The following is a 15,062-nucleotide window of genomic DNA, read 5'->3' on the forward strand; positions in this document are numbered from 1 at the left end:
GAGCTGCACTATCAGACGAAGGCTAGAAAAGATAGATTGCATGACAATTTTGGTTGCTATAATTTTGCTTATCGGAAAACACAAAGTTTCCTGTAATCAGTTACCGAAACAAATGGGCAGCAGGCTGGAAGTCGGAATGGTTCTATGTCAAGGTTGATGATGACAAGGAGAAGCTTGTGCAAAGTCCACTTGAATTAATCTTCGGAGAAACCCGACCTCGTTGCAACATGACACTAGAAGGTCCAACCCAACAAGCGTTGGATGAATTTAGAATTATTGCAGAGCATATCAGTACAAGAGACCTGGTTCAGGAGTTTTTGGCTTTCAAGGTTTTTCCTAGTTTAAAAAAATGGGAAACGCCGAAGCTAAAGGGGGAGAAGAAAAAAGGTGAACTTGTGCGTTTACCTTACTATTTCAAGTTTAAGAAATACTTTAAAACACCTTGCCAAGAGTGGCTGGATACAATTGAAGTAATGTGCAATGAAATACTTGACAATTACTCCAAAAAAGAAGATCAGTTGATGACTGCGGCCTTCGGCACCCGTCCGAAGCGAAGACTGAATCGAGTGCTGGACGCCTTGGGTTTTGAATACTCTGACTATGAAAATCTGAATAAAGGTGTCGGGGGCCAGAAAAGAAAAAGGATAACTGAAGCCTTAAATGAAGATGAGAAAGAACCATCAAAGAAGAAAATTCCGAAGAAGAGGAAAGCGTCTTCTTCGAAGCAAAAAATATCCGATGAAGAAGAAACTCCCGCATCACCCTCTGCCACTGACGTGGAGGAAATTTTGAAGGTAATGACTGAATCCCTGCCTGCGAAGCTAAGTCCATTGGGGCCTCAACTGACAAAGTTTTTTCAGAAGGAAAAGGAGCCCGAAAAAACGAAGAAAACGACTAAAGCAAAGAGACAAAGAATCATCACTGTGACAGAGGTTATTGACAAGACACCACCAAGAGCTTCAGCTCAGAAGACACCAGCGGCTAAGGAAAGAACAAATATTGAAATCACACCTTCGGAGGTCGCGGCTGCCGAAGCTGCCTCAATTGAAGATTTGAACCTGGAAAGCACAATCGAACACATCGACAAAATACTGCTAGACATGGCCACAGAAGAAGCTACCACTGCCGCCGAAGAGGCTATGGCCGCAGTGCCGGGGAAAGAAAAGGAAATTGTTGACGAAGCTTCAGAGGACGAGGCCTTCATGTTTCAAAATTTAGTTGGAGAAAAATTGTCAAAACCCGAAATAGAAGAGCTTAAAGAGTATGCCAAATCTTGCGGGTATAAACCAGGAGCACTCCTCTTCGGAGGTATTGATGATGAAAAATTAGATTGTATCCGAGATCAAACTGGAGCCAAAGTTATCGGTACTCTGTCAAAGAGTATCGGTTTTCCGAAGCTAGAAACGGACATTAGCCGCTACTGACGACAACATATCGTTGATAGTTTATTTTATTCCAATTTCAAGGTGAACTACTTTTCCCTTAACTTTTATTGTTTTTAATAATGAAAACATGTCTAACGAAGGTTGTTCTCGTGCAGAGTATGCTGTTGAGCAAAGCTTTGAGAATGCAGCAAGATTTGGAAGACAAGAAACACGAAGTTATAATTGAAAATTTAGAAAGCAAAATAAAGGAGCAATCAGCTGCTATTGAGAAGAAGAACTTCGAGCTCTAAGCAACTGAAGGTTTATTGGCGGAAGCCGAAGCTAAAATAAAAGAACTGAACACGAAGCTTCTCTGCCAATCTGGTCAGTTTGAACAAGAAAAGCAAGAACTTAATGCAAAACTTGAAGCCGAAGTTCAACAAAATTCAGATTTGAAAAAATTATTGACGAGCCTTCAAGAAAAATGTTTGGAATTTAGCAACAAATGTATTCAACGACTAAGAAAAATTTTCTACTCAGTTGGAGCCAGCAGTGAGAAATTTACCCCGTCAGCTGAAGATTTACCAAAGACCTTCGAACATATTGAGGGTGAAATTGATGAGCTTGACGAAGTTATAGCCGGGCACGGTGACTTCTGTGCCTGGGTAGCTTCTCGGGGCACTGCTGCAGCTTTCCTAAAAGATGGCTGCGATCATGGAAAGATTGTCAATAGGGCCAATTTCACTTTATCACCATCAATCCTAGATGACATTCCTGATCTCGCCCGAAGTATTTCCAATAGATTTGTAAAGATGATATGGACAAAAGGCGGGCGAGAAAAAGCTGGAGACGAAGCTCGGAGTCATCTTGAACCAGTAAGAAGTCATACCTTGTGCTTACCTCTTCCTTAAAGCTCGATTTTTACTTACAACAACTTAATTCATGTAGGATGACGAAGCCGAAGCCGATGGTTAAGAATGTCGCCGAAGCTGAAGTCCCTTGAAGATTAAATAGGAGTAGACTGTAGACAGACTCAAGAAACTTTTGAGATAACTTTTGTAAATATAACTAAACTTGTCTTTAATGAATTTTGTTCATACCTTGTAATATGCTCTTATCCTTCCATTAATGTATGAGAGGTGCTTTGATGTGGACGAAATTATCTTTTTGAGCCGAAGGCGAAAAAAAACACCTTCCCTTCTTTTCGTACACAGCGAAGCATAGAAAACAACATTTCCCTTTCTTCCGAAGCTCTCCTTTTTGTACACGAAGAAGCTCTTTTTTTTTTGCCGAAGCAACCACTTATGCCATGATGATGATTATCCTACATATGCCTGGATGAATGCTTATGAATGCAAATGCTTTGATGTAATGTGACGTGCAAATGAATGTCCAAACACATATCCGAAGCCATACTCACAGCCATTATTTCCTTAGAAACAATCACACATCAGCTCTGCATTCCCTTAGAAACGACTTTGGAGCTTTTTCGCCTTTTACTTTCGGCGAAATTAGCGTTGACTTTTCGCTGTAAGCTCTGCATTCCCTTAAAAACGACTTTGGAGCTTCTTCGCCTTTTACTTTCGGCGGAATCAGCGTTGACTTTTCGCTGTAAGCTCTGCATTCCCTTAGGAACGACTTTGGAGCTTCTTCGCCTTTTACTTTTCGGCACTCGATGGTGCGTTCTCAGCTTTTACATTTACATTCCTTGGGGGATTTTGCTCTTATAGAAATAAAAAAGGAAATTACATATGATGGCCCCATTAAAAACCTTTCTCCCCCTTCAGAAAGGAAAAGGGTGCCATGAAAAAGAAAAAACATAAAAAATTACATCAAGTTACACATAAAATCGCCGAAGCTCATCCGCATTCTAAGATCTAGGAATGTCGTTGCCGTCCATATCCTTCAATCTGTATGAACCGGGTCTTGACGAAGATGCTACTAAGAAAGGTCCCTCCCATTTCAACTGCAACTTGCCCACTGTATCTGGGTTAGCCACTCGCCGAAGCACCAAATGTCCAGGCTCAATATTCTTTAGCCGAACTTTTCTATCACGCCATTTGATTGTTTCGGCTTGATACTTATTGATGTTATCCACAGCTTGAAGCCTGATCCCTTCTATAGCATCTTTTTCCACAGAATAAACAGCTTCAGAATCTGACTCTGCCGAAGCTACTACTCTTACTGATCCAGTTTTGGCTTCCTCCGGAGTTATTGCTTCGTCACCAAACAATAGTTTGAATGGAGTAAAACCTGTTGACCTTGATATTGTTGTGTTGTGGCTCCATACCACTTTGATTAATTGATCTGGCCACTTTCCCCTAGGTTGATTGAAGATTAACTTCATTATTCCTGTCATTATAATGCCATTGGCTCTTTCAACGAGTCCATTTGACTCCGGATGCCTGACTGATGCAAAATGGATCTTCGTACCAATTTGATCACAGAAATCTCTGAAAGCTTCGGAATCGAACTGTGTTCCATTATCTACAGTGATGGCCTTTGGTACCCCGAAACGACAAACAATATTCTGCCAGAAAAACTTTTGGACGGTGGCCGAAGTTATTGTGGCTAAAGGCTTTGCCTCAATCCATTTAGAAAAATATTCCACAGCCACTACAACATATCTTAAGTTCCCTTGGGCCGGTGGTAATGGACCTAACAAGTCAAGGCCCCACATTTGCAATGGCCAGATATGTTGTATGAGCTGTGTTAAGGACGAAGGTTGTTTTTGATCTCTTGCACATTTCTGACAATCTTCGCACTTTTGAACTAATTCCGCTGCATCCGAAGCTGCCTTCGGCCAATAAAACCCTTGGCGGAAAACTTTTCCAAGTAACGGCCTAGATCCAATGTGAGATCCACACAGGCCTGAATGTATTTCTTTCATCAACTCTATGCCTTCGGTTCTAGATAAACACTTGAGTAGCGGAGCACAAACTCCATGCTTGTACAACTCCCCTTCTATCATGACATATGGACGAGCTCTTGCCTATATCCTCCTGTTATAAGTTTCGTCATCTGAAAGGAATTTACCCTGAAGGTAAGAGATGATCTCAGTTCTCCAATCTTCGCTATAAACAGGAGATATATTGAGGACTGCTCTTTCAAGAAGTTCCACTGAAGGTGCCTTTATTGTTTCGAAGAACACATCCGAAGGTAAGGGCAGCCCCTGTGCTGCTGACTTAGCTAGCAAATCAGCATGCTCATTTTGTCCTCGAGGGATATTTTTGACAGAAAATCCTTCGAAGGAAGCTTCGACTCTTCGAACCATGTCTAGATATTTTTCAAGCTTCGGATCTTTAGCCTTGCAACTCTTGTCGATATGACCCGAAACAACCTGGGAATCAGTTTTAAGAATGACCCTTCTGATTCCCATTGCTTTTAGCTTCCGAAGACCCAAAAGCAGGGCTTCGTACTCGGTAATATTGTTTGTACAACTGAAATCGAGTCTTGCCGCATAACAAGTTTTAACTTTGGATGGCGAGACCAACACAGCAGCTGCTCCTGCCCCGAAGGTTCCCCAAGACCCATCACAGAACACTGTCCATACTTCGGCATCTTTATTTGTTTCTTCATCCTGAGCCCCTGGCGTCCAATCGGCGATAAAATCTGCCAACACTTGGGACTGGATCGAAGATCTATGCACATAATCAATGCAAAATTCATTGAGCTCTGCAGCCCATTTTCCAATCCGCCCAGTAGCTTCTCTATTTCTCATAATATCCTTCAACGGCTGCGAAGAAGGAACAATAACATTGTATGCTTGAAAGTAATGCCGAAGCTTCCTGGATGCCATCAAAACAGCATATAACACCTTCTCTAATTCTGTATAATTTTTCTTTGATATACTAAGAACTTCAGATACAAAATACACTGGGACCTGCTTCTTGACTTGGCCGTCAAGCTTCTCCTGGACAAGTGCTGCACTTACCGCTGAGTGCGAAGCTGCCACATATAATAACAACGGAGCCCCTGGCGTTGGTGGAGTTAATGTTGTTAAATCTATCAAATATTGCTTCAGGTCCTCGAAGGCTTTTTGTTGGCTTGGTCCCCATTGAAAGACTTCGACTGATTTCAGTACTTCGAAGAATGGTAGATTTCTTTCTGCTGATCTGGATATAAATCTATTAAGAGATGCCAGCCTCCCTGTTAATCTTTGGGCCCCTTTTTTGTAGTTGGTGGCTCCATTCGAAATATAGCTTCAATTTTACTTGGATTAGCTTCAATTCCCTTTGTTGAAACCAAGCATCCAAGAAATTTCCCCTTCTTGACTCCGAAGACACATTTTTCTGGATTCAACTTTAGGCCAGCTTGCCTAAAACTGGCGAAGGTCTCTTGCAAATCAGCAATGTGATTTTCCTGCTTCGTGCTTTTTACAATGATATCATCAACATAAGTTAGCACATTTCTGCCTATCTGAGATTGGAGAACCTTCGCAGTCATTCTGCTGAAACTTCCTCCAGCGTTCTTGAGCCCTTCAGGCATCCGAAGATAACAATATGTTCCACTAGGGGTTATGAAACTGGTCTTTGGCTCATCCTCCTTCTTCATCCAAATTTGATGATAGCCTAAATAACAATCGAGAAGACTCATAAGCTCTGACGAAGCTGCTGCATCAACTAAGGAGTCTATCCTTGGCAATGGGAATTCGTCTTTCGGACAAGCCTTGTTGAGATCTGTAAAATCGATACACATTCGCCATTTGCCATTGACCTTTTTTACCATAACAGTGTTAGCTAGCCATTCTGGGTACTTTACTTCTCTGATAACTCCTGCACTGAGGAGTCTTTTGACTTCATTACGAGCACCTTCGGCCTTATCATCAGACATTTTCCGAAGCCTCTGCTTTCTGGGTCTGAAGGATAGGTCAACATTGAGCGAGTGTTCAATAACATCCCTATTAACTCCGCAGAGATCATTGGCTGACCATGCAAAAACATCTTTGTTGTTGAACAAAAACCTTATCAAGGTTTTCTCCTGTTCTTCGGATAATTGAGAGCCCAACAGCACCTTCTGCTCTGCTATGTCCTCACATAAGAGCATGGGCTTCGGCTGATCTGCTGAAGCTGCTTTCTCCCTTCTGAATTTGTACTGTTCACAAGCTTCAGCTCCATCTATGTTATGGATTGCTTTTGAGTCAGTCCAGTTTCCTTCGGCCCTTCTGGCAGCTTCCTGACTTCCATGAATAGCGATGGGTCCTTGATCCGAAGGTATCTTCATGCAAAAATAAGCAGGATGAAGAATTGCTTCGAAAGCATTGAGGGTGCCACGACCAATAATTGCATTGTAAGGGTATTCCATGTCAACAATGTCAAACACCACTTGCTCAGTTCTAGTGTTGTTGATGAACCCGAAGGTCACTGACATGGTGATCTTGCCCAGTGTTACAATATGTCTTCCTCCGAAGCCATAGAGAGGGTGTGTAGCATAATGAATCTTATCTTCTGGCTCTTGCATTTGCCTGAAGGCCTTAGCAAATATGATATCAGCTGCACTGCCTGTATCAACCAAGACATTGTGGACCAGAAATCCTTTGATAACACAAGAGATAACCATGACATCGTTGTGTGGGTAATCCTTGAGTTGAAGGTCCTCTTGGGAGAAGGTAATAGGAATGTGAGACCATCTTGACTTGATGAAGGGTCCTTGCACCCCAACATGCTGTACCCTTCTCTGTGCTTCCTTCTTCTGCTTCTTGTTGGCTGGCTCTGAACATGAACCGCCTGTTATCGGGAGTAGCAGCTTCGGAGCCGAAGCAGCTCCAGCTTTATCGTTGAACGAAGCCATCAGCTCAAAAAAGTGGAAGTGAGTTCACCGGAGGTGGGCGCCAATGTTGGAGACTTGTTCTCAAATGCTATGAATTAAGAACAAGGCAACATAAAATGTTAAATATTAACGTCCTTCGTCCACGAGGCATTATTCCCTTGAGGATAATGAACCTTGGACGAAGGTTGATGAGAATATAATTACGAAGGTTAAGTCTTCGTAATTGAATTTTAATAGATTGTATAAGATAACATAAAATAAAGGGTATCAAAGGTAAATGAACCATATTATATTTACTTAATATATTGAATCATTGAATATAGTTATACCTCTGCCTTGACAAAGATTGGTTCCTGAACGATGCGATTGTAATTACAAGAATGCGTGAACAGTAAAGGAATACTGTTCACTATTTATAGACACAGGACACAGCCTGTGAAGAATTACAATTATGCCCCTCATAAAAGTTTACAACATTGACTCAGACCTTTATGGACTAAAAGGTCATTCTATCTTTAAGTCGGTTTGTAATACCGAAGCTTTATGAAGAGGAACCTCCGGCCATCTCATACAAACAGCTTCAGCCGAAAGCCGCTTCTTCCTACAAGACCTTCGGCGACGAAGCATAGTCCCAACACTTGCTATGTTATATGGGGTTGAGTGTTGGCCTACTAAGAGACGACATATCCAACAACTAAGTGTCGCAGAGATACGTATGTTGTGTTGGATATGTGGGCACACAAGATTGGACTAAGAAACAATGACATAAGCGATCGGCTAGGAGTAGCGCCAGTTGAAGAAAAGCTTATTCAACACGGGTTGAGATGGTTTGGGCATGTCCACCGGAGACCCCCAGAGGCACCGGTGCATAGAGGCATCATAAGATGTGACACTAATGTGAAGAGAGGTAGAAGTCGACTAAACTTGACATGGGAGGAGGCAATCAAAAGGGACTTGAAGGAATGTAATATCCCAATGGAGTTGTGTTTGGATAGAAGTGCTTGGAAAGAAGTTATCCACGTGCCAGAACCGTGGTTAGGACTTTTTTCCTCTTAGTGCTCTCAAAAGCTTTTCTCTCCCCTTTCTCTCTCATTCCCCTTTTGGTGACATCTTGTTGGGTTTCAACTCTAGCCTACCCTAACTTGCTTAGGACTAAAAGACTATGTTGATGAATTGATGATGGACCTTTACTGCATTGTACTTAGAAAAACTCTGGCCGGTAGTGGAAAGACCGCCCCACGGTATTATATTAAGAAGCTCAATCGGAGCCCTGACCGAGAAAGGTCACGAAAGCTGGTCCCTCGTGCAACATGAGGGTCCGCCCCCTATAGGCCAGATCTTTACTCATGCTTTGAGCCCTCCCAGCCCCTACACAAGGATCCGCCCTACACAAGGATCCGTCCCAATAGGTAAGTCCATCTCGTGTGCACACGACCAGGGGAACCAACGAGTGACCTTTTTTAACCTCAGCCTGAAATTCGCTCCCACTGGGATTCAAACTCAGGACCTAAGGAGTGCTACTCAGACCACCTAACCAACTCGGCTAGAGGCCCTTTCGCACTGCATTGTACTTAGTGTAATCAAAATCTAGGAGAGTTAAAGCTGAGATCACATGGTCGCAACACAATCATTATCTATTTTGTCTCTTTAACTAAAATAGCCCATGTGGCCTTTGTCATATTTAGCGGACACTATTTGCAATAATGTGTTAGATACTTCTGCTACTGCCCAAGAAAAAAAAGTAATGCAATTGACTTGTTTTATTCTTTGTTTACAGGATGCAATAATATAATGCTTGCCTATTTCTTTTTTATATTTGCGTACTTAGGTTACATCAAAATATGGAAAGAAGTCTTTCAGTTTTATATTAATCTTTTCGTTTATCCTGAAAAAAATGACTTCCACATTTTAAGGTGGCACCTAAAGCATGTGGACATACTGAAGGAAGGAAAGTCATATCAAGGGAGGAAGCTGTCATGCACATAAAAGCTGCTGTAGATGCTAGGAAAGAGAGTGGCTCTGACATTGTTATTGTAGCAAGGACAGATTCTCGCCAAGCTATTTCTCATGATGAAGCATTATGGAGGGTGAAAGCATTTGCTGATGCTGGAGCAGATGTTCTATTTATTGATGCCCTTGCTTCAGTAGAAGAGATGAAAGCATTTTGTGCGGTTGCACCAGAAGTTCCAAAGATGGTTAGTTGTATTCTATGTTCTTGTTGCTTTTCTAATTACATGTGAATTGTGATATCCAAGGGTTATGGTCAGCAAAGACACCAATGTAAATGACTAGTCCATTTGCCGTTTTAACATTTTCTTCAAGAGCTGTTCCCTTCTCTATCAGTGACATGACACATGGGTACATTTACACTCTGTTCAGGCAAACATGTTAGAAGGTGGTGGTAAAACTCCCATATTGAGCCCTGCTGAACTTGAGGAAATTGGTTTCAGGCTTGTAGTATATCCTTTATCCTTAGTTGGGGTATCAATGCGTGCAATGCAGGTTTGTTTTCTTACGTGAAACATGTGGCATTATTCATTTCTTTGTTTATCTATATTGATCAAAGCTGTGGTAATGAGTGTCAAACTTCTAATATATATATATATATATATATATATATATATTCGATTCGTTTGAACACAAGCTCAAGGTAGTCCTAGTTCTTGCTGATCCTTTTGCTACCTCCAGTTAGTTATTCTATACTGAACTACATTTCCTTGGTACATTTGAATTCTTATTTCTTTTACTTTTAGCTGACCACATTCTCTGTGCCTCTGTATCCTTTATTGGTGGAATAAAGGTTATTTATTACATAGCAGATTAAAACAAATGTCCAACTAGTCCACTAACTGGAATTTGTCTTTATGTGTGCTGGAGACTAGTGCAGTTCTATCCTCCTAAATGAAATATAAGGCATACTTTGAACTGCTTGTGAAATGTAGTTTACTGACCAGATAAACAATTGGTGTCTTCCGATTTTCCACATTCCACACAACCTGCCCTTACAGCAATTTCCCCCTTAATCACCTATGACCAAAACACTCAGAGCGAAACTCCCCTTCACTTTATTTATGTTCAATGAGAAAGCATGTGCAGAGAACCATGGATGATAACAGGGGTAGTGTTCCTGCTTACCCTATCCACCATAACCTTCCAATCCATTATCTTGACTGAACATATGCCAACTTGGTATGTGTATGTGTAGAATTGTAGATATGTCTTAATACTTTCACATAGTATATTTGGCTAGATTTGTGAACATATGACAAGTGGACAACATAAATTAGTGGTCAGAGTTATGTCTTGTCAGTACTGAATCATGTTGACATCCTAAGCTATCGTCTCTTATTTGCAATGTGGTGGGGGCACAAGATACTAGCATTCTCATCTACGGTAGGCCTGGTGAATCTTCTGTATCACTCAGATAAAGGGGACTTGGTAGAGGGCCTGGTCCTTCAGCAACATGTCCCAGATCAAGACCGATGGAAACTTTCCTCGTTGCGTTCCTACAGCAGCAAGTCGGCCTACCAATCTTTGTTTTTGGGGACAAAGTTGCCCCATGGAAACGAATTTGGAGAAGCTGGGTTCCTCTCAAATGCAATTTTTTTCATTGTTAGCCATCAATAACTGGTGTTGGACAGTTGACTGTCCTGCCAAACAGGGATGCCTCATCCGTGGTTGCCCCTTATGTGACCAGGTAGAATAAACTATTCAGCATACCCTCATCTCCTGCTTGTTTACCTGGCAGGCCTGGATATTGTTTTTTAGAAGCTTAACCTGTCTGCAGTAGCGCCACATATTTCTACAACCAGTTTCTCTTAAGTTCCCAACCCCTCGAACTCGCCCAAATCGCGCATCCCCACCGCCACTCGGCCTAGGCCCGGCCCGCCTCGGATGGCGCCGCTGCCGCTTGCTCCGCAGCCGTAGCTTTCTCCCCACCAGAACGCCACCCCTCGCTCCGTCCCGTTGCTGCTGTCGCTCGGCCCACTCGATCTCCTTGGCACTCACGCTACCCGCCTTGGCGCCGTGCGCCTGCGTCACCTTGCCGCCCTACATCCCCGCCGGCAGAACAAGGTACGAGAAGGATGGAATGCATGTAGACCTGTCGTTGGGACTTGGGAGGTACCGATATTCACCGGTTGTCCATATCCACATGCATTTGTATCCATATGCATGGCGGAGTGAGGGAGGTGTGTGTGTGTGTGGCTCCACACTGTAATTGTCAGAATTAGGCCAACAATTAATCATTACTACAATTAAATATTGGCCCACACCACACCGGAGGAGGCTAGAGCAGCAAGTATTAATGGCCCAAGGACACACTCAAGTTCTAACTAGGGATTAAAATTGCCTGCTATAATGTTTAGCGACAGGGATGTCGAGCAGCTACGGAAGGCAATAATGAGCTATAGCGGCCGCTACGCCATTTAGCGGATTTGGGAAAATCAATGCAGAAATCAGTGATTAATCCACATAAGCAATATCTTTTTTATCCTCCCACCATTGTCTTCAGAAGTCTCAGGAGTTGTTGCCCCCCATGCTAGTTGTGGTCACCACTGTGGACCTTGCTTGCTGGAGCAGTAGCCACCACCTTGCTTGTAGGCTTATAGCAGTTCTTGGTCAGTTGGTCGTGTCTGCAGCATGTGACGGGTGCCACCGTTGTTGGTCTCAAGCTCGCAGCAGAAGCTGGCTATGGGATTGGAGTTTTTTTGGATTTGAGAAACATGTGAATGGATAGGAAGAACCGCAGAGGCCAGTGCCCTTGGTTTGGGCCCCCAACTCCAGCCCCACACGCTCCGGAAGGTTCAACCCAACAGCCCCACATGCACTTAGCGGCGTCGAGCTCTGCCTATTTTGCGGATTTAGACCGCTGATTACTGTGATTAGCGTCAATCTTCTGGTAGCGGCGAAAGATAGTTTTCTTAGTGTGTTTGTAGTAAAAGCGCTATATTTGTCGCTATAGCTGGCAATTTTGTACCATGGTTCTAATACATTTGTGTCTAGGGATGGCAATGGGTCGAGTGAAACAAAAACCCGCTTGTGACCGCACCCGTGAAGTCTACCTAAACGCACCCGCGAGGTGCGGGTACAATTCCAAACCCGCACCCGAACCTATCGGGTTTAGGGTGGGTTTCGGGTCACTTTTAAGTACCGACAATAATTGAGCTATATCTACGTATTCTAAGCCTTCTCACGTTGAGCAGCAACAAAACATTTCACGAATCATTAGCCAAGTTACTTATTTAAAATAATTACTACTGTATATTAATCATTTTTGTGCAAAATAAAGAATGAACCAAATTTCGGGTCGGGTGTGGGTCACCTGCTGGTTAAAATAGAAACACGTTCCCACACCCACGAAACATTGGGCCGGGTGCGGGTTGCACCCGCGGGTCAAAATCTTCACCCGTACCCGCACTCATCGGGTCGGGTACCCGTCGGGTTTTGGGTTTGCGTGTTAAATTGCCATCCCTATTTGTGTCCCTTTCTGAAAGATTACTCGCAAATGAAGAAAAACATCCCAAATGTCTGGTCGTTCTGGTTCGTGCTTCAGCGGTGCAATTACTGGAGGTATGATTCATTGTTCAACCATTTTTTATGTGCTTGTCTGAGAATTTAATTCTTTGATATATTTTCTTTGAAAAAAAGATGTTTTTTATGAAAAGCAAGTAACAATGTTTTTTATATCACTGGTATGAGATATGAGAGTAAAAAATCATATAAAACGGTCAGCGTCTATACAGAAAGGTCCAACAAAACAGATCAACCAAATCTTTTAAAAACTAGCATTGTTCAGGTCTTCTCTGTTCAATGTCCTCAAATTTCTTGTTAATTAGGTCCACAAAGCCCAGTATGGTGAAACTTTGATTTTCAAAATAAAAACATCTTTATCTAGGATCACTACGCAATCGAATCCTATTAGAGCTTTAGACTAAACAAAGAGGACACATCTCTTCCCATACTACAAAACCCAAAACTCAACCTAACTTAACAATTACATAGCCAACTGTTTATTGGTCAAATGAGTTAAGTTATCCACTAATGGCTACCTATAAAATCATTGAACTTTTGATCCAAAACTAAATCAATGTTATAAAAACTTAAACTAAATCAAGAAATTTGATTATTGTTTTGTTTTCAACAAGGGGTATGGGGTTTTGATTTGTTGTGTTTGATATAGCATTTTTAGTTAATTCGTTATGCGATATAATAATTATCTAACTTTTATTTTTATTTAATGAAAAGTATACCATATCATTGTCACATAGGTTAGCTGTAGTTACTGAAAGTAAACTAGCACCCGTAGTTAAGGATATTGATTGGAACCCTAAGCTAGGAAATTGTAAAATAAAAGATGCAAAGACAATGGTTGCATACTTGCATGAGTAAAGTGCACTTCCAGACCTTAAACTTGTGCGGGTGTGTCAACCCGGTCCATATACTTTTAAAGTGTGTCTATTAAAGTTCTATTCACTGTTTGGGTCTCACTTAAGTCCTAATGGGTCAAAACGGACCCGATACATCGCGTCCGAACGTTTTCTCCTCTGTTAAAGGCAAAGCTCGTTCATAGGGAGCCCCACAACACCTGATCTTGTCTCCTCCGAAGTAGATGTCAACGTCGACGAGGCGGTCGCTGTGGTCTCGTGCGTCGACATGGACGACAACTGAGAGGCGCATGATGTCTGGCCCTGGGACGACGATGAAGTAGGTACCTCATCAATAACCTTCGCTGCCTTGTTCACCACCGCAACCACCTCAAATGTCGATGTCGGCGTCCTCCACCAGCTGTCGCTTCCTCTTGTTTGTGGTGGTTGTGTCTGCCTTCTTCGCCAGAGTGGGCGACGGCGGGGCCTAGATGTCGGCGCGCGGGTGCCAACCTCGTTGGGGAAGTTGAGGATGGCCTTGGTGCCGTGCATGCGAAAGGCAGTGCGGTCATACGCGTGTGCGGCCTGTAAGTAGAGGGACTCTAACTCTCATCAGAGGATGACACTATGAGTTGGGGCAATTTTCTGTTTATTTCCTCAAACACTACACAATGCCATACCCTTAGAGGGGTTGGGGACACATATTTATAGCCCTAGGGGCTGCACTACACTACACTACACACTACACACCGCAGCACACAGATGCTGTCCTCTAGATACTAAAGTGCTAAAGTGTGCAGTCAAAAACTGCAACTGCCAGCTACTGCTAAAGTGCAGTCAAGAACTGCAACTGCCAGCTACTGCTACTGTCCTGCTGCTGCAGCAGTCAAAAGGTGCTGCTGTGCTGCAGCAGTCAAAAGGTGACTGTCTCCAACTGCACTCAACTGCACTGCTGCTGTGCTGCAGCAGTCAAAAGATGCTGTTGTGCTGCAGTCCTGTACTGCTGTGCTGCTGTCCTGTTCACCACAAAACAGAGACCACATGACTTATTCTATCATTCTCCCCCTAAGTCTTGTGCGTCGTCTTGTGGGAAAGTTGAGCCATCCCGGACCTGGAACAAAGCTCAAGGAACTTGATCCTCCCAAGGGGCTTGGTGAGCAGGTCTGCAAGCTGATCCTTGGTGTTGATGTAGCGCGCATGAATGCTCCCTTCTGCCAAACAGTCACGGATGAAGTGGTATCTCACCCGGATGTGCTTGCTCCGTTCATGGAACACGGGGTTCTTGGCCAATGCCAGAGCGGACTGGCTGTCCACCCTGAGTTCCACCGCTCCAGTGTCTCTCCCGAGGAGATCACCGAGCAGTCGAGCCAGCCAGAGCGCCTGAGTCGAAGCAGTGGACGCCGCTATGTACTCGGCCTCGCAGCTGGACATGGCCACCACCTGCTGCTTGATCGACTGCCAACTAATGAGGCACTTGCCGAGGAAGAAGAGGATCCCGCTTGTGCTCTTGCTGGTGTCGATGTCGCCGGCGTGGTCGCTATCGCTGTACCCGACAAGGTGTGCC

The 15,062-nt window shown here is 43.3% G+C and overlaps 1 protein-coding gene across 1 annotated transcript in view; it reads left to right on the forward strand.

Annotated features, from left to right (window-relative positions):
* LOC100277287 (uncharacterized) overlaps positions 1 to 15,062 on the forward strand; it is a 63,978-nt gene that overhangs the window by 29,552 nt on the left and 19,364 nt on the right. The window contains 2 exon segments of the mRNA NM_001150897.3: positions 9,047 to 9,328; positions 9,513 to 9,635. Of these exon segments, the coding sequence (NP_001144369.1) occupies positions 9,047 to 9,328; positions 9,513 to 9,635 (405 nt within the window).

The sequence above is a fragment of the Zea mays genome, chromosome 2 (assembly GCF_902167145.1).
Source record: "Zea mays cultivar B73 chromosome 2, Zm-B73-REFERENCE-NAM-5.0, whole genome shotgun sequence".
Classification (NCBI taxonomy): Eukaryota; Viridiplantae; Streptophyta; class Magnoliopsida; order Poales; family Poaceae; genus Zea; species Zea mays.